The sequence below is a fragment of the Sceloporus occidentalis genome, unplaced genomic scaffold, assembly GCF_023333645.1.
Source record: "Sceloporus occidentalis isolate IW3139 unplaced genomic scaffold, rSceOcc1.0.p SCAF_68, whole genome shotgun sequence".
Lineage (NCBI taxonomy): Eukaryota > Metazoa > Chordata > Lepidosauria > Squamata > Phrynosomatidae > Sceloporus > Sceloporus occidentalis.
Window position 1 is genome coordinate 212963 of NW_028317048.1, and position 26268 is coordinate 239230.

At 36.5% G+C, this 26268-nt stretch overlaps 1 protein-coding gene across 8 annotated transcripts in view; it reads right to left on the reverse strand.

Annotated features, from left to right (window-relative positions):
- The window catches only part of LOC149286464 (serine/threonine-protein kinase DCLK1-like), a 132737-nt gene extending 110208 nt beyond the window's left edge, over positions 1 to 22529 (reverse strand). For 7 of the 8 annotated variants that reach the window (XM_089493877.1, XM_089493878.1, XM_089493882.1 and 4 more), the window contains exons 1-2: positions 14749 to 15124; positions 12786 to 13132 (exon numbers count right to left, since the gene is read on the reverse strand). In XM_089493877.1, the coding sequence (XP_089350003.1) occupies positions 12786 to 13132; positions 14749 to 15124 (723 nt within the window). Of the gene's footprint in view, positions 1 to 12785; positions 13133 to 14748; positions 15125 to 22497 lie in introns of those variants that run through there. The other variant, XM_089493885.1, reaches the window with a different exon arrangement.
- Positions 22530 to 26268: the final 3739 nt, after the last annotated feature.

Below are 26268 nucleotides of genomic sequence, written 5' to 3' on the forward strand. Positions count from 1 at the left end.
ATGCAAATAAGGTCAACAATAATCACCTTTTACCTCTAGATCCACTTTATACATGGATCCCTTGAAAGTAATTGCCTGCTATACAAGACAGCTGTACATATATACTGGCCACTTTCTTAAGTACACTTTGCTAGTACCTGGTTGGACCCCCTTTTGCCTTCAGAACTGCTTTCGTTCTTCGTGCCATACTTTCTACAAGGTGCTGGAAATATTCCTCAGAGATGTTGGTCCATATAGAGATGATGGCAACACGCAGTTGCTGCAGATTCGTGGGCTTCACATCCATGATGCGAATCTCCCGTCCACCACATCTCAGAGGTGCTCTACTGGATTGAGATCTGGTGACTGTGGAGGCCATTGGAGTACAGCAAACTCATTGTCATGTTCAAGAAACCAGTTTGAGATGATGTGAGCTTTGTGACATGGTGCATTATCCTGATGGCAGTAGCCATCAGAGTACACTGTGGTCATAAAGGGATGGACATGGTCAGCAACAATACTGAGGTAGGCTGTTGCATTTAAACAATATTTCTAATCACTGGTCCAGGGAATATATTACAATTAAAGCTCGTTTACTGTATATGTGCAGGCTTTGATTGCGATTTGGTAGCTTTGTAAATCCTGATCAGTCTTAATGAATTAACAGTAATGGGATGTGTGCAAAGTGCTTACATCTCATTAACACAACATTCCCTGCAAACCATTTAAACCCATTAATGTTGGTGGTTTGCATCTAAAGTAATGTTTACCTAACGTCACGTTGCTTTATAAAGCTTTGCAAATCTCTGCTTTGCACTAGAGAGAGCTTAACGTCACATTACTTGCCATTATAGCACTTAATGAGGATAAGCCAAATGTGATTTCTGGGACATATAAACTCCAGGACGCAATGAGGATGAAAACAAAATGCTGGGTTGCATAGAAGTATTTTTTTAAAATCTATAAACAATTGATCTAGGTTGATGCAATTAGGGAGATTTTGGATAGGTTAAACACAAAAGGTTTCAATAAGCCACTTTGTCATCCCAGTACATAGACTAGTCTTTTTTATACAGCTATAATGCCAATATCTTGAGCGTGTCCACAAGCACGTTGTGGAAAATTCTATTGGGCCCCCGTCAAGTACCAGACTTTCACTCTTTATGGTGACAATGCTCCATGGTCCAGGGACCCCAGGCAGCTGTACTAAGACTGGTCCTGTCCAAGGAAAGCCTTGCTTAACTGAGTATTTGTTTCGCATTAGACATTTGAATACACCCATTTTAGTGAACATGTTTTTAACAACCAATAACAGACCTCATTGGTAGAGGCATCACTAGTCTCCTGTGACACCTTGTCTGCCCCATATTTGCACCCAGACATCTGAGCCACAGAAAAAGATGAGTAGAAGAGGAAATACTGGTGGTATGGACAGAAGGTCATCTGGGTAGGAGCCCCCCCCAGACCTTTTATTTTATAAGGGGCCCTAAAACTACTGATTGTGGCCCTGGGGAGTAGAAAGCTGGCAGAATATGCAAGTGCTTATTTAGATGTGCGATGTGCGCATATATGCCACCAACATCAAAGGAGGGAAGCGCTGGCTCTGCTTCAGTCTCCAGAACTGTGAGTGTCACAGGTGGTCAGACAGTCCTCCAGCTTTCCACTTTTCACTACTTCTAATGCATTGCATTATGGTCCCACCCTTTGTGGCCCTCCCCTTTTGCAGTTCTGCCCCCACAGACCACAACTAGGGCCGGTCATTTTTTGTGGAAAAGGTGGCAATCCTAAGTGTTTCTGGTGCATAGTTTTAACGTGAGTCTTATTGCCATAGTAACATAAACCGCTGGTGCAGCATATCATGTGCAGCATATATTCTTGTGAGATTTGTTTGTGTCTTCTTTGATTAATTTGTAACATTTCACCAGATATTATTCATTTTATGTTATCCTGTCAATACCTGGGCGAGTGCAGTCCAAGTTTTTAATAATAAAGCAGAATAGCTTTTAAAATTGCTGGTTAGGTATAGGGCCATTTCAACCACATTATTATTGTACAATAAACAATATAAAAGACAAGGATGTGCAAAGTCTGGAAACTACAATGTTGACAATGATTCACTTAATCATCAAGCATCACAGAGACTCCACACCAACCATAAAGTTCATGCCGCTTTATAGGGAACCCTTGAATAATTATATGAGAGATGCATTTGCTTTTTAAATTGTACAATATGACATATTTTGTTTCTTATATACTATAAACTGTCTGAACATTTACATGTGCATGTTTTACGCTGCATTTCTGTAATTCTTTTGCTCAGAGTTATCATGGTGATTTTACCAGCGGAAACACAAGGTCAATAAAACCATCAGAACCAGTTTGCCTGGAGCTCCTGGTCACACTGTGGAATTAACACTGATGCATTATACAATGGTTAAATTGTTCCTTCACACGATACATGTTGTGTGCATCGTAAACAAAACTGTACCATAGAATGGTGAATAATGTTACAATATTACCCACCATTGGTGAATCCATTCAAAAGGGTAATTTGACTGAAATATCTAGATCCCTGTTGGGCCTCCCCCACAGCATTAGTCACTTGATTGCTTACATATGAAGAATTACTTTGTACATGTAATACTTTAATGCTCTTACGTTTTGTTGCTGAAAAATGTGGGTTTTTTTCATACCTATGTTCAATGACTGCTATGGTCTATGCCTATGCTTCTAGGTATGGCTCATTAATTCCTATGTTTGTAACAATATTCCCCACATAGATACAATAACCCCACTTTCACACAACAACTTTTATCTGGCACGAACTTCTTTTTGAGGAAGAGAGGCATGCAACCCATTGGGATCTTCTCTCGTAGATAATATCACATCATATCACTGTCATGACACATGGTTTGTTTTTTGCACATACTGTTTCACCGAAGAGACAACCTTGTTATCTATACTTCGCAGGGTCGGGATACCCTTAATACAATAGAAGCATTTTGTCTCAACCAACCATTGATAACTTTGATATATGGGGGTATTTTATGACTTGATAGTCCAGTACATGGAAATGCTCTTCAGGAAATAAATTGCTTTGCATGGCCTCATGCCCTCAGGGGCCATCATATATACAGTAAATGGTGTCTAATACTTAAGTCAAAGCAATGTGGGGAATTAAAATGGGATAGAAAACATATGATCTCTCTGGTAATAGAAATATTAATAGAAAATGGCAAGCAGAAATAGTTATATAATAGAATGTTTTTTTCACATTATGTTTGTAAGGGCATGTAATGTGTTTATTCTTAAAAATAAATAATTCTAATGATTCAACATGAGGTTGGATACTGTCTTACTGCTTGAGACTTGTAGTAATAAGTAAAACACACAGCATAAGTTGTGGTGGGGTAAAGGTTATAGAAAAGCCAGTGTCCAACCCATTAGAAGTTATCTGGCGTCTACACCTCTGTCCTGGACTTTTTTTAAAGGCTATCTAGTACAGGGGACATTTGATCCCAGAGGGTACATGCATAAAGTGGATATAGAGGGAAGATCACTGTGGGACTTATTTACATATGCCTACCCAGAATCCCTTGCAGTGGTGAGAGCACTATGAGATTTCTATGGGACAAGTAGGTCTTCTGGCTTGCCTGGTGGATATGGATGATAAAATAATGCTCCTGCTAAGTCCTTGTAGGTAATACTCTCCAAATGAATAGATAAATATGTCCTTTCACAATGTGGTAATTGTGGGAATTAGGGACAGTCATACCAATAGCAATAAATATCGTAGGCACCTTACATCAGACTGAAGTCCCCATTTTTTTCCAGCTGGAATTAAAAGGCGACTCGATGCAAAAGTATGTAAGTTTAATTCCTACTGATTTCAATGGGAGCTGAACTCGCTAACAGGCAACATGAGCTGATAGGTGCCACAGTGTATGTGCAGACATGCTCCCCACAGACGGGGGGGGGGGATAAAAAACAGACAGAAGTCTTCTTTTCTAATTCCAATGCAAAAGGACACATGCAATGATTTCCACGCATGGAGAAATGCATTGTAGTTCATAAAATACACACTTTGTTATGCATTTTACTTAGCGGTCTGGATCGTTCCTTTAAACTATATGAAATTTTCTAGGAACATGTACATCATATGCAATTGATCTTTCCCTTCATGTAATAAAAACTGTTCCTTGGTTTTAAGAAAAAGAATGTGCAGACTTGCCCTCTCTTCCCCCCACCCTTAGTATGGAAGCCTTATATTAATATTTCATGGACTCTCTATCTGTCTGTTGTGTGCTCTGTTACCATGGCGATGCAAACGAGACATCAGTCAGAGCAGTGCATTTTTAGTACTCCAATGCCCTATTTCTAAAGGGCCAGGATATTGAAAGACTATTTTAAAGGCATTGCACGTTTAAAGAAATACTAATGCCTTCCTTTTTTCATATGGCTTTATCTTATTAGAATGCAAACAGAATTAAGGATGTATTTGTAAACACGTTTTAATTTCTGTAGCTGTATTCCAGTACAGCTTTCTTGTTAGCAGAAGTTTATATTGTAGAATTCTGCTTTCTATATCAATGTACTTGACTTCCACCCATACTTCCCCATCCATAACACCAGTCCTAACAGCTAACACCACGTCAGAATCTAGTTGACCATATTAGAACTGGGCACTCTAAATATTTTGAAAAGGTAACTAACAATGTCAGGTAGAGTAACCAGTCCTGAATAACATTCAAGTCTTCATTTCAGGTTAATTTAACAGAAATTGTAGCCAGCAATATACAAGTTATTCCACATTATAGTTGAGGGGTCCCTTTAAATCATTGTGATGTCCCTTTTGCAAATGTATGGGGGGGATTCAGCAGAATGCAGGGAGCATGTGCCCCTTCCCCATCCCAGATACTTAAAGTGGGGTATATCACCCCTGACATGTGATGTATGTACTGCCAGTCATGTTCAACACTGACTCAGCAAATGTTGCGCGGGTCTAAAAATACATCTTGTCAGGGGTATGCAGCAACAATCTTTGTGAAGGACAGTTTACTTAATGCCTCAAGAGCAACAATGACTGCCACAAGCCTTGTCACAGACACTTTGCCTACTCTTGCCCCTGTACTCATGAGCGGAGATCACTCTGATTAATATCCTGTTCAATCGGTGGTACCAAATGTTGGACAACTGTGGCTCTGCTGCATCTCTGGAGCTGCAGGTTCTACTAAAGGTAAGTCATTCATTTTTTTGACAGGTGTAAAGAATTTTAAGTAGAATATACTTTAATAGGCATTATTTGTCTAAAAGGCTGCTTGTAACACTGGGGTATCCCTTTAAGAAATCACAAAAGACACCCCTGAGTGAAATGCATCAAATGATAAGGCCTCACCAGTAGGTGGCTGTATACGCATTAAGTAAATCCACCCCAATACCATTTTTTTTAAAAATAAATAAACAAAACCCTTAAGACAGGGTGGTCTTATAATCAGACCTCAAATAGAAGTCTCACTTTAAGACGAAGATCCAGATCCCCGCAGTGCTGCAGGGGACCAGGATCCTCCTCTCTGGCAGACGGTGAACGTCTGCACAATGCGCACAGACAACCTCTGCTGCTACCCAGTATTTCTGCCGGGGGCTTCTATGACAGAGCACCGGCATGACATGACCTTCCGGTGCTCAGTCATAAAAGCCCCGGCGTACGTGCCGGGTAGCAGTAGAGGTTGTCTACGCTTAAGTGCAGATGTCCACCAGCTGCCCCCACTAGACACGAGGGAGTCTGGAGCACAAGGGGGGAAAGTCTGGAGATGCATCGGTAAGTCGGGGGGCATATAAGGCATATCAGTAGTGCAGAGTGGCAAAGTCACAAGCTGTGGGGCAGATGTGCATAACTGGAGGCAGGTTGGCAAATAAAACGAAATAAAAACAAGAAATGCATTTTTCTAAATTATAGTTGCTATTAAATATGAAAAAATAGTTTACTAGTAAAACTTTTCTTCCTATAAGGTAGTCTTATATTCAGGCCTTTTCTTTTTTTCTGAATTAATATTCACATTTTGGGGGGTCATCTTATAATCAAGCAAATACGGTATAACAGGCCCAACAAGAACAGGATGAAAGAAGCCATGCGTCCAGCCTGATGTTGAGTGCAAGCTCAGGAACAATAATTTCTTACGTAAAAAAAGAACAGAAAAGCAAGCCTTTCATGTATTCAATATTCTCATCTCTTCTTTACCAAAGCTGGATATAATTGTCTGTCACTATAAGGCAAGCATGTTGTGCTATGGATATGTTTATTATGAGCAAGGAATGTATACATTTGGCATTTATAATCCCACCTGCACCGGGGCTTCATAAAAATGCTAATATAATATCAATTAAAAATCTCAACATAGCCTGAAGCAGCATCTAGTAGAATGTATAGAGGATCTAGAGGACATTCTCAAAGTGTTTACAGAAATCCCAGAAGAAATGTACTTATTACTGTGATTACTGTAATTTTTTTAAAATGTGATCCTTCAATTGCACAAACAATATACATATTGATTCTAACACTACCTTATTCTATTACATTTCATATAGCACATTAGATGATTAATCAGCCGTGGAGGAACTGAATATATCAAGTATAAACATCAGAAGTGGTTTTTTTTGGGTTTTTTTACTAAAATTACACTGTTACTAAGCAACACAACATTAGCTCACAATGACGATGGCATGACAAATGCCCTTGAAATATGAACACAAGCTTTACTGCAGAAGAAGAAATGGGAATCTTTTTACCATTTAAGTGTAATACACAAATCATTTTACATAACGTCAACACCTTTTACACCACGGCAATACAAATACAGGTTCCGGGTGGCCATCCCTGGGAAGTTCACATCGTTTTTAAAAAATACAAGTCTGAGAGACAGGATCATCCTCATGGAACATTGTATTAATCTTAACTGGTCTGATTTTTTTTAAATATAGGCTATATGCTCTTGGAGAAGAACTTGTCTCTAGATTTTGTTGTAGTTTTCCTAATTTTCTAATTTTATTATTTGGTCTTTGTAATAAGTGATTTTTAAGTTTTATATATGATGGCTGTGCCCTGTATAGCCCATGTTTTTTTATTCCAAAAATGGACTATTACAGAAAAAAGCATTCCCCATTGAATCAAGTATCATAGGGTTGATTTAAACGTGAATGCTTCATTTAAACATTAAGATAACGCTTCCATTTTGTAATAGCCACCCCCATTCCTTATTTCAATCATCATAAAGAATTGCGTTGGTGGCACTGCAAAAAGTGTCTTTCAGTAGGGTTTTTTTTTAATTTTCATTACAGATATCCACTAGACATTAATTTCTATGTGTTTGATATATCCCATTTTTCTGGCATATAATAAATGACAGGGTAATCTCCACAAATAGATCACCCTTGTAGTTGAACAGTGTTTACAAATAAAACTCACTTTTTTGTTGGTTATCAAAAAGATTTGTTCATGAATCATGATTTACAAATTGACAAAAGCACCGTTCTCCACAAGGGCCTTTTCTTTTGCATAAACACTTTTTCCTTGCCAAGCACAGAGTGGCTCTGTGGAAGCTTATTTTTAAGAGAAGCTGTTTTCTGTATGTAATCGCTGTAAAAATTAGTATTTGTGATGCTAGCTGTCTGTGTTGTCACAGTGCATACCAATGACTACCCAACATTTGCCATATTTCCTGCCAATGATTACATCCATAAGAACGCTGTGAATTCCCTTTTCCTGATCTTCATTTGCTAACCTTTTATTTTGTTATTTCTTTTGTCATAGTATATAACTATGTATTACTATGTACAGCCATTCTCAGGGCTGTTGACGTTGCTCTTAAAAATTGACCCACCAGGTATAAAAGCACCATTGATATGCACTTCCAGCTCACCAAAATGTTATTACAAGAAGAAAGCTTTATATAGGGCCCATTTCTCAAGTAATAACATCAAAAAACAATGGAATGGAATAGGTTACAGATAATAAAAATAAGACCAATAAAGGAATGTTAATTCGTCACAGTTATTACAGACTTTTATAATGGAAGCAAGCAAGATATTGGTTAGGCACTGGAATGTGCTATGATAAGATAAACACCAAGCACCAAAAATGTCACATTTCCCAATTATTACATGTAATAAAACAGCTTCTCTTAGTACATTTGAACATAGCTAAATTGTGCACCATACATCATTTAAGGAATGCGGTCTAATTTGGATACATGGTTTAATAGTTTTTGTTTCATATGAGTTAATATATATGTTTTTTTAGGTGTATGGTATACAGTGTGTCCACACTTTTCACAAGATAATGATTTAACTACTTTCATTCTGTGCTACTAGGCAGCTTCTAATTGTCCTAACTGTACAAGGAGGTTCTTCAAGAGCTTGCATGAAGGATGGGATACAGATTCCTTCATACCAAGATCAGGTTGGGTGGATCTGAATAATCATTTGTATATATGGGTCTACTCAGTGACTTATTCTAGCCTAGGTCAACTAGGTACAGGCCTAGGGCATCAAGTCCATGGGCGCGTCACACTGCATAATGGGGTAGTTACAGGGGATATATTTGATCTCCCCAACTGGCCCATTTACATCATGATGGATGTGCCAAGTCAGCACAGGCCTCCACACACTGCTTTAAAATGCGCTTTGTGCCTTTAAGCCATGGAGTGCCGGGATATGGCTTCACAGCACAGACAACAGCCGTGGAGGGCACGGTAATACATCACTGGGTGTACTAGAGTACAGTATTAAGTGAACACTGAAAAGACAATATAATAATTGTTCACTTTAGTAACAGCCTTATCTGAGGCTTAACTTACTGCAGCATGAAAGCAGCAATTAGGCATAGACGTATCCTAGCCACCATCAGTCTGTCTGCCAAGGTTGAAATCACTTAGTGAAGTTCTTGTGCTCTGTACTCAAGGATCTGTTTCTTGGCAACCAACAGACAATTGGGTTACCACGGAGACATGATGAAAGTGACTGATTCTAAAAGTCTGGAATGGAATCACTGTTACCAACCTTCCAAACATTCCTAATTCCTTTCTCACTGTGCGACAAGGAAAGACAGAAAATTGCTCTAACTCTAATGTTAACTGTAATGTTCGGCAGAGATAGAAGCATTTAAAATTAGTTAAAATGTGTCTCCACTTTAGAATATAAAATAGTAAAAAAAAAAAAAATGGAAAAAAATAATTACCAGAGGGGGATACTTGGACTGAGCTGGAAGAGCTGAGCTAAGAGTGGAAATGAATTAGAACAAATACACAGCTCGGTGTACATTGTTGCCAGTCCATGAACTATTGCTAAATGCACAGAATCAGATGGAAGTCATTTGTTTTCTGCTGGTGCTGGCGCAGACATGATGTGAGTGCTAATACTGACTATATATCACACTTTCCCTGCTGTTTCAGAAAGCAAATTAGTACAGTCCCCTTTATCTGTGCAGCAACATCATCTAAAGAATGCATTTCCAGAGAAATATTTTCACAAAAAATTGAATCTCTCCGAAAAAAGGATTGAAGTGCATAATGTGTTTGTCTTATAATACAATAAAATTAAATGACCTTAAAAGTGAATAAGGCCTTTTTATATGTACTCTTCCTACCATGTGTAAATGTCTATAATATAGACATCTTTCCACTGATTTCACATGTACTGTATAGGGATCCCCAAAGCCCTGGTCACTCGTGGAGTCACTAAGAAGTGATATTAGTCCCAATACAAGTAAAAAAAAAGTAATGGCGTATATAGTATCTTAGGATAATGTGACATTAACATAAGATTTATGTGATTATTGGAAGCAGTTACTGATAAGTACTTTCCATGGATTATGGAATATCTAACAGACAAGGCAGTGGGTGATATGCACTTATGTTGCACGTAATGCTTTACATATTACTTGAAGAATTGCTCTGTGTATAATAAAACTGCTAAAATTGCTTTAATACATATATAATGCATGTGTTACATAATACAGACTATATAATTTTTGCTTAGCATGAACTACTATGTGGGTGTTCCATATATGCGAAAACTAGATTCGACTTCTACCGATGTAAGGTTGTGGCATGCTGGCATGATCTGCTGGACTATAGTATTGTACACCTGTTAGGCACATGACGGGAGAAGGTTGGTAAAGGGGAGAAACTGCCCCTAGAATGCTATGATCTGAAGATTTGGGGACATATAGCCAGAGGAACAAAAGACATCATTTACATTATAACCGTGTCCTTTCTGCTCTCCTTTTATAGTGTGCTTGGCATTTGCCCTACCTCAGCCCTACTGCCCAAAACAGAGGGCCGGTCACCCTAATGGTTGGTCAGGCTCACCAGTGTGTCAATGCTTTATGAGCCCATAATGCCAACTGGCCCATTTACACTATGAAGGACCTGACACAGCCTCCATAGTATACTGTACCAGGTGCCATTCATCCTTCTAAAGTGGAGAGCCAGGATAACACATTACAGTGAGGACATCAGCCATGGAAGTGAGTGGTGCCTAGGGCTGAGCCTAACTAAAACACATTGCCGAGCCTGGGACCTAATACATATTCTAGCTTTTGCTTGGAAATTACCCCATTTGTTTTGGAGATAACTAACAGATAAAGCAGTGAATGAGAAAGGAGGCCAAGAGAGATGTCTATGTATTATGAGGATTATAAATACCGTAATCCTTACCAAATATATTTATAGAAAAACATGAGAAACATGAGTGCATTATTATGAATTTGAGACTTTTTTATTAAAATTGTCCCTTTTAAGGCTATTGTTTATTCCCTCTCTATAGCAGTAGCGCTAAGGGGTCTGTTGAAGCTCTATAAGTGAATACAATGACATGTAAACTGAAAAATCGGATAGCAATTCAAATACAAGGTTCTATATACTGTTTCATGTATATGGTATTTGAAAACATACGCACGTTAGTTTCACAGGCTGTTTTTATTGCATTTCATGTAATTATTATTTATAACCTACATAGCCTGCATTAAATATAATTATTGTGTAAAATTGTATTTGGACAGTTTGTATAGATCTTTTTAAATCCAATCTTTATATTCGAGATATCCAGACCAGACCACTCTAGAAAGACACATTTAAAAATGCTGGCACATTTATCATAGCATATATGAATACATTATGCCATCTAATGTCAAGCATTTTGTATGGGTTTCTGTTATAGTGAAAACTACATTAATTAAAGAATGATCTTAGAAATAGAAGTTTAAAATTTAATTTCATGTTTAAGTCAATGTAGAAAAATGCAAAAATGTGTTATTTATTATTTTTGTAATCACTGGAAATCCACATCACCATTATGTTATAGTGTGGTAGATGATTTTAACAGGCATCCAGCAGAAGTGGTAGATGTTAATACTGTTAGAGAATTTAAACATGAATGGGATAAGCAGAAAGACCAAGATCGGGTAGACCTAGTTTGCTGTGAGATTTTTCTATTCAATAAAACTGCTCAGTGACATTTTTGTTCACACCTACAAGAGCAATATTGTCTTACCATAGTCACAAATAGTGACTTATACGTCTCTTATATTAGGTTTATTGTCTTCATTACAATAAACAGGCCAAGACATTCTTCACGGACATAAGCCTGTGTTCCATTGCAATAATAGGTAGTAAAAACCTTTCTTTCCCAGACGTACGTTGGTTATCAGAGAACATGTAATCACATTATGAACAGGCACAAGGTTATTTATTGTAACATTGATCCTCTTTTTTTATATTCATTAGAATTGGCTAATCTCATTTTAACAGAAAGCTAAACAGACTGGGCAAGGCATGCAGCCTATTCCAGAACAATAGATTTGACTTCAATATGTTCAATGCATCTTCTATCTTTGTGTGTGGCATGCTTGGGTATTTTTTAGTTGAATTGTGTTAAACTGTTGAATATAGACCATTTTTTACGCTTGGCAAATGAATATCTAAGAAACTGGGGATTTTCAGGCTCTGGGAATTCATCTATTGTAGGCTGTGAATCCTAGCCTCATTACTATCCATCTGAGCGTTATGAGAGTTATAGTCCACATTGGCCAAAGTGTTGCCTGTAAGCTTAAGGTTTTTAAAATGTCAAAGCAAAGAACTGAAACTTAACATGTACACTATCTTGTATAGTCCAATATAAATATCATACATTTCTATTTACTTATTTACTTTCCTAAACACTGTACAAAAATGTTTTGGGCTTTCTTCCTTAAAAACTGAATTTGACAAGAAGACTGGATATTGTCATATTAGTCCAAGAGAAATGGAGTCTTTCATTAATGTTATTATCTATTATTGGGCCAACATAGGAAAATATGTAAATTTACATTAGCTTTTGAGACCTCAGAGGTCCTTAGATGCACTCATTAAGATTTGTGTTAACATTTATTTAGCTCTTTTTTTCTCCCTTTTGCTCTATTAATACAGTTATTAAAATATTTAAAGTAGAACAATTACCAAAGGAATCTACTTTTACATTAATCACAGTTAGGCACAGAAAATTACCTTCTTATTACACTATGAAGGCAATAAGTCTAATCTACGTCTGAACAAATATTTGAAAAGATACAAACTGAGAAGTCAATCAGAAATAAGAGGTCTGTGCACACTGGAAATATTTTGTTGCATCTGAAAAAGTTCTGAAAATGTTTTCAAACTTTCAACGTGTACTTTTTGGTGTCTGCTCATTAATGTAAAGGTCACACTGACAGACAGGTTTATTTAAATGCCTTAATTAAACTAAAGGTCAAATGTGATGGATTCATTGCATACCTGTTTTCCGTCAAGTGTATATAAACGCTTCACCACTCCTGAATCGAGTTTTATGGCATCAGTTATATCTGTGAGGACCTGCTCAAAGGAATGAGCCGTCTTCTTGTTCAGGAGGATCCGGACAGCTTTGCGTGGTTTCACGCCGCTCCTAATGATGGTAACAAGCTTTGGCCTGATGAAATCTTTGCCCTCTTTGCCATCAGATGTGCTGGGTTTGGAGGAGGCAAGTGGTTGCACAGCACGAGTCGGAGTGGTGGCCTTCACATTCACAGACCAGTTAGGATTTACATTCTTTGTGTATTCCAGTTTTTTGAAAGGTTCGATTGATCCACACACATAGCTCTCACCTAGAAATAATTATATATATAAAAAACTTACATATAAAATACATAACTATTATACTTAGAGTCAACCCAAAGTTTTTATATGTCCTAGTTAAAATTACATTTTATTATGCCACATCTTATAAAGCTATGCAGCCTCAGCACTCCCCCGTTGAAGCCTATTGCTGTAGTTCGTATCTATGAATGGGTAAAGTTGGAAAATGCTAATTAGCTGAAATGAAATATTGATTATGTATAAAAGTAACATTGAGCTTAAATTAAAACGATCAGAAGAAAAGGATAAAAAGATAAAACATATATCTAAAAAAAACAAATATTGCTGCTGTACAATAGAAACCAGCATCATCAAGATATATATAATGCTTAAAAATATGTATTCTCATATTTATATTTGAAATATATATAATCTCATGTAAGACATCCCATAACGCCATATTCTTTTTGTTATACGTACAATGAAGATGGAAAGCAATTTTAATTTGATTGACAATGAATTAGTATGAAACACACCTAAATTGCACAATTTTATTAATACCATAGCACACATAAGTAATATAAAAACATAAAGAACATATAAGAACAGACATAATGCCTTCTGGATGATTACAACATTTTTGCTTTTGATATGTTAAAGAATATTAAAATGCCAATACACGCTAAAGAATTCTTTATTTAGTATTTGTGATCGCTGTTAACGATAATGGAAATTTATCATAAAATTAATATTTACAAAGCTCACGCATTCTGGAATGTGATGAAAAGACTATATTTTACATTTAAATAATCAAAGCAGTTATGTGGGAAAGCGAAATGATTTTCCAGTTATTTAAACACATACTACAGCTGCAAGCTAATTGTGACTAGTCTAATTTAGCAAAAGGATGCAAATGAAACAAGGAACATTTATATCTCACTGCTTGTTTCTGGGATGAAGTCGTTTTATTATGGTAAATTGGTCTAAACACTTTCAACAGTTTACGGGTCCTCGTTTCAAGATGCAAGGATCCTGAGAGTAATACTTTCACTGGCTTAATCACCGACACAAAAAAAGGATTTTAGATTTATTTTGTTGATGTTGAATTCTGCCATTTTAATGGAACTTTAAAAGTTATATTCTAGACTAAGAAATCTGAGGAGTTACATTTTCACAACACAGATTCTGTGACTTCTCCACCAACATAAAAAGGCTCTGCAGGCAAAGCAGATGCATACAATGGGTGCATGTATTGGTAAAATTAATCACTAAAAGTAGGCATGAGTTGGCAAAAAGTTGGCGCGGCAAATGTATACGTGTTGCCATCAATAACCCATTCCTCTTTGCCTTCCTTGGCCCTCCTTAAAAATCTGCTCTAGGCATGGAAATTCTAGCCATGATGATAGAGAAGCCAGTTACTCTGCCTCATCTGTTCAAGCATTTCTGCCTTATAGAAAAATATAATTGTTCTTCAGGAAAGCCTTACACATATCCCAGGTAGTTTGACATTCTTCCTGATGCTCTGTTGATTAATGTAAAGTTCTTTTACGTGACAATTCCTGTTGATTAATGAGTCACGTTTCCCCAAGTTCTAGAAATCATATATCTTATTTAGACAATTCGATTAAACTCTGCAAATACTGACCTTCCGTCAGCTGATCCAATGAAGTTATTTTCCTGGCACCATCTGCTGTGTAGATAGTTCTCACACCTTGTGGTAGATTCACATTATCAGATAGAGTCCTGGTCAAGTCGGCCAAGAGAGCCTCGAAAGATCTAAAACGGTCAGGGGAAATGGCATAGACAATTCCTTTAAAATATCGATCACCATTGCGATAAAACCGAACTTTCTTGGCTTTCTTCTCCGAGCTCAAAGCTTGCAAGGTACGGGTTCGGTAAAAGCTGCAGTGGGCACTATGGGTAGGACTAGGGAGTCCATTCGCCCGAGATCCTTTGCTGTATCTTTGAGCTTTATCCCGTTCATCAAAATGTTCAAGTTCCATGTCTCTCCCAAATGACATATTCATTATTCTGTAGAAAGAAAACAACAATATGTTACACAGTAAAGTTGAAAGCAAAATCCCATGAATATTTTATTATCAGCACTTGTCCATAATTTTCTACCTCTTCTGCAGAGACTCAAATGCCTTATGGAAGAGCTCGGAAACTTGTTTTAATTGATAAAAGAATATTTCATAAATTTAGTTTAGCATTATACATCTGTATCTATTTTTAACAACTTAAATTGAGACATCAAGCGATAACATGTTTTATGCATATGTTACAAAGGGCAGATTATTTAGAAAGACAGTTTTTCTCTTTGGGATCCAAATTCTTCTGGGGTTTGGTAACTAAATGGGGTGTGGTGAGAACTCGTTAGGACAAAATGAAGATAACCCAAAGGGGTATCTACTGTTCTCTTACAGAAAAATTGGCTATTTTTAAAAGAGAGAGAGATTTAATATTCAAATGGTGAAGATTAAGGTTTACTTAAGTTTGATTGATGAGAAGATCATGTATGAATGACACTTTGAAGAAGGCACCAGCGAGACAAGGTGCACAGTAAAATGTTCCCAAACAGTAGTTTTATAAGCGAATGAATTATCCCATTACTTATTTTATAAAGTGATACAAATATCTCCTTGGATCTATAATAAGAAAACAAAAATCAATCAATCATTTTGGTAGAAGGTAATATTTTTCAAGAATATAATTTCCTGAGATGAACCTACAAAAATGCTCACTAATTTATATATATATACTCTTTTGTTTCTCTTTCCTTTATAAATTCTATTCAATTGAATTAGTAAATTGGATCAGTCATGATCACTCACAATATACATGTCTTGGACTGATGGGAGAGAAGACAACACGCTATCACATGAAAAGGTCTTTCAAACATCAGAATAAGTATTTTGAGGGTGTACTCAGGGTATGAAAATAATGACATTATTAACCTTAACCTTCTATCATCGCACAGTTTATGATAATTATACAGGTAATCAACCTTTCATTTTCTCTTGGGCTCTTTCTTAACAATATGTTGAAAAGCCCTTTGTGTACATTTGTTATTCAGCTGAAATATTTCACCATAACTAAGGATAAAATGGGTTAATGTCAAAACTAAGGCTTTTATTAGATTCCCCAGTTATGGGAAAGCTATTAAGGAGCAATAAATGCTGCCCGTTTTGTAGTAGTTACAAACTGCCTCCCACTCGAGCAACTAAGGCTATAAATACATCAGAAGGCCTGACATTTCACAGCAAAATGAGTCCGTTTATTATAAGACGTATATTTAGATGATTGACTCATACTGTTCCTGCATTCATTCAGTGTGTTATGTTACGTGTATTGTACAGTGCTATATACATAGTGGTTATGTTACCTTTCATAAATAAAACATAAAAACTGTCTGCATTAATCATTTTTATAGTTTCCCTAGTAACTTGAAATTTAGAGTAGCGGTGTTGAAGTCCAGGCCTGATCAATTGAATTGGGCAGAAGCTTTAATTTTAAGTGCTCATTGAAAAAAATGAAGAAAGTTACTTAAAGGTGTGGAAGTTTAGCCACGGAATTCCTTAAAAATAAAAAAAGATAAATAGCAATCCGGGTGCAAAAGACTAAGTTAAAGAAATTAGCCGGAATTTTTATTACCGGTAGTTTTCATTTTGGTTATTTCTTCTATAGAACTTTTCCTCAGAATTAATATTTTGATATATGGCTAGCAATTACACCTAAATGAACATACATGTTCTATATCAGTCATGTTCAAAATAATCCTTTTTCACATGAAACTATGTAGGATATTTAGCAGACATACCCTAAAAAGCTAATTTGCTCAAACTGATCAAATTATCCTAGCTAATAAGGAAATGGCTAATTACGGGCGTCTGGGTTTTCATACGAGTGAACGACATACACTATAGACCATAATGATAAGTTTATGTTAGTCTTGTTCTTAGTGTTTTACATATGAGATTTTGGAATTCTGCCTCACAAAGAGTTATTTACAAATTTATTAAGGTTTGATCTGTGCTCACATCGACATCACTCGAGTTGAAAAGGCCATGAATTTACAAGACAGAACCCTGCATGTATGGATAAGAAAATATTCCAAACATAAAACTGTATTATATTTTATTCTAAGTGAACTGTAGTATGATCCTAAGGTACATGGGCCATGAAAACTTAGCGTTTGCTTCCAGGCATTTAAATCCATACTGGGTATAAATACTACATTTAAGTGAAGATATTTTGCAGAATTCATGGATTCATATTTTAGAAAATGGCGAGGTTTCTGCTCTCTTTAATATTCAAGCACACAGTTCAAATCACCCAGTTTATTTTTATTAACCAAGTGATTGGTCTAAATAAGTTTAAGACATAATGTGGATAAAAAGAAAAATGGAATCAGTATATTTGACAGTACTGTATTACAATTGGTCATTTTAAGCTTAATATTTTGTTATTTTATGTTTATTGATGGTGGACCAGTAACATGGTCCACCATCAATCTTTGAACGTATTTATTGAGAAAATGAAATCTATATGGAGAAACTCTCTTATAAAATGAAGTGTTTTGAAGTTATGAATTGAATTCATATTGTAACAAAAATAAGAAATTGGCATCTTGGCTATATGGTTGGCAGAAAATACTCCTACAAATTCAATAAACATATCTGTGCATATCGGTTTCATGTTTTTCTGGACAGCGGCGTAGCGCTTAGTCATGCCCATACCCCGCCTACTTCCCTCCTACTCCCCACCCAGTAAAACCTGTCTGGAGCTAAACTTGCCCCTTCATTAAGCCAGTCCCCCAAAAGAGGGAAAGCTCCAGGTAGCCTACGCTGGGAAGTTCCCATATATATATATATATATATACACACATACGTATGTGTATTTATAAGCATTGCTGGGGTATCAGTGGGGTTTGGTGAACTAAAATCAAAACAAAGAATAAAATAGTAGTGCTTATACATAGTCAAGAATATAGACATTTATAACAGTTTACAGTCCGGTAGCTAGTTTACTGTGTTGGTCACGTTTCACACTCAAGCCCATCATACTGAGGAGCAAATTGTTATGCAGTTTGACCTTTGTGCCATCTGCCAAACTAACAATACCTCCATCCTTTTCAATATGCTCTGTGAATGGACACCGTCTTTATTGGAGGGTCACATCTGTGCTCTGCCATATGTCCCATTAAAGACTTGTATGGATCAGTTGTATGCCACATAAGTTTATTTCACCCAACCAGATAGCAACACATTTTCTTCCTCACATCTTTATTAGGGCAGTATTTCCTTGTATTTCACACCTATAAACAACTACATATAAAAAACTATATACAGTCAAACCCAGAAGGATACAGTCTAAACCCTAAATAGCACCAAAACCCCAAGAGTGAATTTTCATAGATAAATAAATAACTTATAAAATCTGTGGATATATTTAAAGTGGATTTTAGAAGGGAATTTACATTATTATTATTATTATTATTATTATTTTTACAATCAATTCTTAATTTTACAAATCAAAAATGTTTTTTTGCATGCAATATTTTTAATGATTCATGTTTCATAATCCAGCATTCTTTATGTTTAGGAGTAGACATAGTTATATAGTAAAAAAAAAAAAACACATTGTAATAATAATTGTACTATCATATAGTAATCATATATGATCATAAATAAAGGTAACAAAATACACCCTCTGTGTCAGAATAAAATAAATTCTTGCATCTGTTGATAAACTCTATTACATTATAAATTTCTATATTTTCTATACATTTATTCCTAATTACATCATAAATCTTTATAAATGTCTATATTTTTCTATATTGTCAATATAATTTCTATAAATTATACTTTTCTATTTCATATTCCAGTAAATGAAAATGAATCCCCAATGTAATCAATTGCAATACACAAAGCAGAAGGTCACATTGTTTGTCTAGAACCCAGCATCAGTTGTGTTAGCTTCTAGGGATGCACCTGGCATCTATACATATGCTAATGTTTACCCTCTCCTTTTTTTAAACGGATTCCCAATGCGTTGGAGTTCATTTCTGATGGTAACTTATACGGCCGCAACAGATTTTTAAAGATGTTGTCTTATAAATGTTGTCTGGATTTATGTTCAAAATTTGTGGATGTTCACTTTGGCATCACAGCTGCCACAGTAATGTGATTTTGATCTTTCAAATAGTGTGCCTTACTTATTTATAATTAGTGTGATCGATAGTATGATTTCAGGCCAATGCATCCCATACACTGCATTGGACTATTCACTAATATGATGTATAACCTAGTGTTCAGCCAGGTGCTCCTTCGGGTTCTTTTTTGTGTGTCTCTATATGTCGCTATACGTCACATAGCATGCTATATCTTTTATATAACAGACACCTAGTATCCAACATTGACAAAAAGCTCTAGACAAAAAGTGTTGTCTTGTATTTCAATATGATATAGCTGAGTGTGATTCTTTTGAGTAGATATACAGATTTATGGGCATACATATTTTTGCAATTATAACCACTAAATAGGACGTACATCTGTTTAATCTGCGTGTCTAACACTATGTGCTCATATGATAATGGATTATGTTGGTTAGTCATAAATTGTTGCATTCATAGTAAAGGTATTGTAACATTTTACCTACCGGTGTACACGAGAGATAAGATACAAGAGTTACATTTATGCCACAAAATACTGTTAATTAAAAAATTACCATTTGGACAGTTCACATGTTTAGGGAAAATAGTTACATATGATCTGAATTTTTAAACAGAGATGCTGTTTGGTTGGGTCAGGTCAGAATCTAAATGGGCTGAGAAATAATGCAGAGACGTGAAAATACATTGTTTATAGAACTATTGGAGTATTGGGGTGTGATCAGCATATTAGACCTTCAGACGCTCTTATATTTAAAAGTTTTAGGTGTTTAAAAATGGTAGTTAATGTGGCCATCATAAAAATATTATAACTTAATCACAGCCAAAACGTAATTTTTAAGGTGCTTAAAGGAACACTGCAATACCCGTGATTGTGCCCATGACACATTTATCTGGTCGCTCACCTGATCTTTGTTCAGTAATGTTTTAATACCAGAAATTAATTAAGAATTGGTGTTATTGAGTATGCTTCTTGGGTAAGCAAAGCCAATATTGAGGCTGTTTAAAAGATTATACTTTTCGATACTTAGATTATTTGGAGTTCATATGATCTCCCGATAATGAGATTTGTAATTGAGCGCGTAAAAAGCCACATATTCCTTATATCTGACCATATTTGACTATATTTCCCCTTAAACCAATGGTTAAAATATAAGTGATGCATTACTAAGGCAGAATGCAATACTGAGCAAGTTTAACATGGAATTTCAAACATGAAATTTGATTTTCTTTGACATAAAACTGGAAGCCTGCTAGGTTTTAATTGCCATCGAACTCTATATTGAATTTTCTTATAGTGTGTTACAAGAAAAAAAATACATACAACAAACAGCCTTTTTGGGATGATGGAAATTTATCATTTTCTGTATCAAGTGACACAACGTTGAACACTAATTAAATGTCCATACCAATAAAAGGTCAAGAGAAGCCAAAATAGATAGTAGTTGATACAGATACCATTAGCATTTGTTTTGTTTCGCTGAACAAGTGAAAACTCTTAACCTTTCTTTCAGACCGATCAGTCATGATGAACAAGAGGGTGCCGAGCAGGCTAAGATTCAACTGACCGTTCACATCTGTTCCAATATTGTTCTTATACATACCAGGAACCAGAGGCTACCCCATACACCGTTAAGAGCTCTTACGTCTCTACGGAAAGTTCCTTTTTATCTGAAAATGTAGTAGAATAATCTTAAAGAAACACCAACATGTCTTGTTTGCTTACAATGAAATTGTTCTTTCTCATTGTTGTTGTTGAAAATGTCATGACTCGGGCACTATATATTAACATACAGTTGAAACACATAAATAAAAACACAAGAGACATGAGGTCGTTGGAAAGCGTAAGGCCACAGCGCTTTATTACTGTGACAAAAAATGTAGAAAATTAGTAAAACATAAACATTGTTAAATAACATTTGTAGGGATGTCCCGCCAAATACCATACGGGAACCGTTGGGTCGGAACACCCTACCCTTCCAAAGTTCCCCCAGGGACTGAACCCGTGGAGAAATTAACATGAAACATACACGTCGGCATAACAGCCAATTGTAAACATATCACCTTAACGCTCAGAATTCAGCCATAGACTCCGTTAAGATAAATAAAAGTGAAAAAATTGGGGAGGGAGGGCGGGGATTCACTGCTTTAACGGATTCTCTGCTTAATAAGCTGGCAAATATTATCTGACCAAAGGCGGGAAAAGGGGGGTCCCATAAATAGACAGCCAGAAACCCCACCCAAGCATGACAAGGAACCCTATAGGGTGTCCTACAGATGACCCCCTTCTACATCCTGACAGCAGCTTACTGTTAATATAGGCCCAGTCATGCAGCCCTTTCTCTTATTATCCAGGGCTTGTCTCAATAGATAAGGTTAAAATCTCTATCCAGTGGGCAACTCATGCTGTTGGCTGGTATTAGCCCTGGGGCGGGGGGGCATGTGCTATCCTGTGGCTACGCAAAGATATTTCTTTACATAGATTTGTCTGCAAATTTATATTACATTTATTGTATTACATATAGTAAATATAAATGATCAAACTTAAACTGTTGGATTTTTTTAATACCCTTTCCAAGTAAATTACCTTTACCTGTGTTTCAAGAATAACATTAGCATAATAAGCAATTACCTATGGATCATTTTTTAATATTATTCAGTAAATACAATAAATATAAAAAAAATAAAAATTGTCCATCATTATCAGCTAAAAATGAGGACCTTTACTCGTTTGTCTACAAGCTGCTCCCCTGCTTACACATAGGACTTGCACCCATTCAACTTCCAGGAGCCAACTTAGTTTCTATGGCAACAGCCCATCAGTACCAAGTTTTGTGTCTCATTATAATTAATTGTTGCCGACAAAATTAAGAACGTTTTACACAATTAAGAAATTATTTCTGGAAAAAGTATGGACATTCAGCAGTACAAGGAATGAAGTTTCAAACGTGGCGTTACGTTACAAACGTGTTTAACTCCTTGTAACACCTCATTCCTTCACTTTCCTTCATCCTTAGCATAACCTTGTTTGCCAAACCTACCTTACACACTGATGTATAACTGTGGAGTATTCCTTTATGTACCGGACAACAGGCACACAGCAAACAATGCCAGGTACGCCGGGGAGCTTGTTTTTATATACAGAGAAGATACCCGATGAAATAAATGTGTGCTTCATTTGCATTCAAATGGAAGAAGTATATAGACTTCTTCATTGTAGACATATTTTGTTACCATCTAACCCTGCAACAATGCGAACGTGTGTAGCAAATGCAGAACAATACCCCCTTGCCTAAAAAGAAAATGATATTTAAAGTAATGCAAATTTTAAAAGCAGAAGTTTATCTAACCAATATTTTTATGGTGACAATGAATAGCGCCTTTAATATTGTTATGCCTGAATATTAACATAATGGAAAAATATGAATAGCTATTGTGCACTCATACAAAATTTGCCTTTGTGATTATAAATATACTTGGGCAACACTGAACTGCAGATGACAAATTCTATACAAAGGCTTAGTAATAATCAATAAAGTGAACAGCCACCTAGTTTAAACCACAGAATGGAACAAAGTATATACACCCTTCTAAGTATCAAGGACTAATGAAGTGATGATCTAAACTCATGTGAACAACCCCCCTCCAATCCCTGTTATTCTGTGATTTTACATAATAAAGGGTGTTTATCTCTGTCTAATCTGGGGATTTGTGGGAGTTTTCAGGAAAGCCGAAATGTCAGCATCGTGATATCATTATGCATCGTACAGGACCGGCACCTGCAAGAATGGTTGAGCTGGCCCAGTATAATGCATAGTTAACATGGGACATTTCATGCATCTAGTTTGACTACATATCACAAAGGACAATCTCAGTCCTTTTTTATCAAGGAACGTTCTAGGCTCAATGTTCAAATCTTCTGCAACCTCCACGTTTAATAGACAGATTCCTGTAGATTCCTCCATCTGAATTGTACTACTTTAAGAGGACCAAATGCACCATCCATCTCTAAATCCTGCTGGATATGAGTGGATCATCTTTAGACATAACAATAATGTGCAGATGAAAAAACTACCCTAAAATCTCTATAAGCAAAAGTACATAAGCTGCCCCCCCCCCCGGCCTAATTAGGAAGGGGGAGAATGACTGTCGGCCCTTGCTGGGTCAATAATTCCCTCTAGATTGTAATCTTGTTTGAGCAGGACCCTCCTCATCTTTTGTTTCTGTAAGTCTAATTCGTATGTTATATACTTATTGTCATGTCCTGGTTATCCATTGTACAGCACCAAGGAATATGATGGCGCTATATAAAACAATAAATAATAGTAAAATATGGCTGGGTAATAAAAGTGAATGCAACAATGTTGCAAATGGAGAAATACGATAGTTTAGTGCAGGGTTCTACCTCATTCAGACTTTCAGCAGAAGCAACCGCAGGCCAGCTTCCCATTCTCCCTCACTATGTTATTGTTGTATTTTTTTGCTTGTTGTGGCTTGCTGTGGGTGTATTTTCTTGCTCCTTGTAGTCGCAGCGAAGTTCATGGCCAGAAGCTGGTCATTGGGAGATCTGGTGCCTTGAGGAAGTCTTATGGAGACTAGCTTGGCAGAGTCTGGTGGTGCCAGAATGAGAGCTTGTGGTGTAACTGCCTGTTGCGGTCACCCATCATCTAGCAGGTTGTGCTTAGGCCTTATAGGTATGGGGAGAGAGGCTAAGGGCCTAAGCAGTCGAGATGACAATTCCCCCAATGTATTCATTCTATTAATAGAATGAAAATATAATGTATTCATTCTATTAATTTATTAGTGAGTAACAAAACACAACTTGTGTTGTGATGAGAGCATGTTTACTAATGGTTAGAAGAGTGGATGTTTGAGTTTGGTGGTTGAGTTTGGTGCAATCAAGAGGTCAGTAATGTTAGCTCAACTGACAAATGGGACTTCAGTGAACCAAAAAAGAATGATACTTATGTTGTGCTCTAGTGGGAGACACTATTGATTGCACACTCAACCTCACCCCTCATGCCAAATATAGTTAAGCTAATAAACCTGGTTAGTTCGGAAGTAGAGACATGTACATCACATGTACATGACAGTTGCTTCTTATGTATCATCTAGGCATTTACTGTGAGAGACAACTGTCCTTTGACATCATAACAGAATGAAGATGCTATGACAACTTACATTACTTTATAGCTAACAGGACACAGTTGAGAATGCATCTCTATGGCACTTTATGTTGAAAGCACCAGGAAAGAACATTACCAAGAAGGCAGCCCACAAAGGTTTTATTGAGCTAATGTAGAAAAAAACAAATTATTTATTTTTCCCATAGGTACACAGAAAACGCATTTGTAGCGCACTCATAAAAATGGCTCCAAATATTTAATTCCAATTACATAGTAAAATTGAGAAAAACAAGATAACCGGATGCTTTATATTTAGCAAAATTCCATCCAACCAGAATGATATTAAAATAAAATATCTTCATTTGAATTTCACGCAGAGTTTGATCTGAGCTAGTTTCCTATAGTGAATTGGGGTCGTATGTATCAAAGCAAAGGTGGAGCAGTTACGAGAAGGAACACAAGCTCTATATATTTATCAAGTAGACACGCTCAGAAGAAATTAATGAAATGTTTCTCTTGATTGCCCCATAATAAGCAATTTGTCTGAGAAATGCTCCAGTTGTATTTTGATATATGACCAGCGTAGGGAGATATAAATTTCCTGCTTAATAAACGATTCCTCTCTGGGGGAGGGGTAGCAGCTGTTTCCTGTTCCTAGTCCCTATAAGCTGCCAGTGCTCTGGGGCATTTCATTGTCTGATGTGACATCACTGCACCATTTGCCATTTATAGTAAATATTAGGTCATCAGAGGGAATGAAGGGCAAAAAAAGATGTTGAAAGCAATTACGGTATGGTTGAACTTAGAGTAGCAGTTTCTTTCGGGAAAAAAAAACTTCAATCTTTTATTAGGGACACTGCTTTAATATAGCTTGGAGCAGAGAGGAGAGAAGGAAGATGTAATAGAAGTATTTAAATATATTACAGGAGATAAGTTTATTTCAAAAAAGGATAAACATTAGAGCAAGAGGTCCTAGTCTAAAACTAAGTCTAAGAGACTAGGATTTAATGTAAGAAAGTTTTTCTTTACTGAGTGGTGGATAAATGGAAAAGCCTCCCATAGGAAGTGGTAGAGGCTAATACAGTGAGGAAAGTTAAACATGTATTGGATAGACATAAAGTTGTCCTGAATCTAAGATTTGAGTCTCTACATCAGAAAAAATGGGCAAACTAGATGAGTAGAATGGTTGTTATCTGCAGTCAGATTCTAGGTTTCTATCTCATCCTTGTACTATTTTCTTCTAAAGGGATTCTACAGCAATTATAGCGAGAGCTTCAGCGGTATAACACCAGGTTTTTAAAGGAACAGTCATGATATTTTCTTTGTTACTATAGGACTAGTCTATTAGCTTCTCTCCTCTTCCCCAATTTGCATGATCATGCCAGAAAACGGGAAAGTATTGTAAGCATTCAATGTCGGTGAATGCGAATGAATAATATAGTAATTAACTATCCCTTTAAAACACACACTAAAAACTAAGAAACACTAAACTCCCTCATGATCGTTTTGCATACGTAGGGCTTAGCAGCCAGGGTACATCATTTCGGGATGAAGTGTTGATGCTTCATATGGTGACTCTGTAAATATTGGCTCCCATTCTGTGACAATTATAAAGGGCCAGCTCAGCTCTTCTTGCAGGAGAAGCCTACGTGGGTTGGCGCTTCGTAATGCATAGGGAAGCTGATGACTTTAAATGTCCGGTTTTGGCAGCAGTTTTAATTGACGTGATGCAGATGTGTAACTTTGCATTGAAGATGTTAGCACAGGATGGCAACAATGAAATAAAATATGGTTTACAAACGAACCCACACGCAGATCTGTGGCTCCCTAAATAACTGGCACACTAATAAAGTATCAAACACTGTCG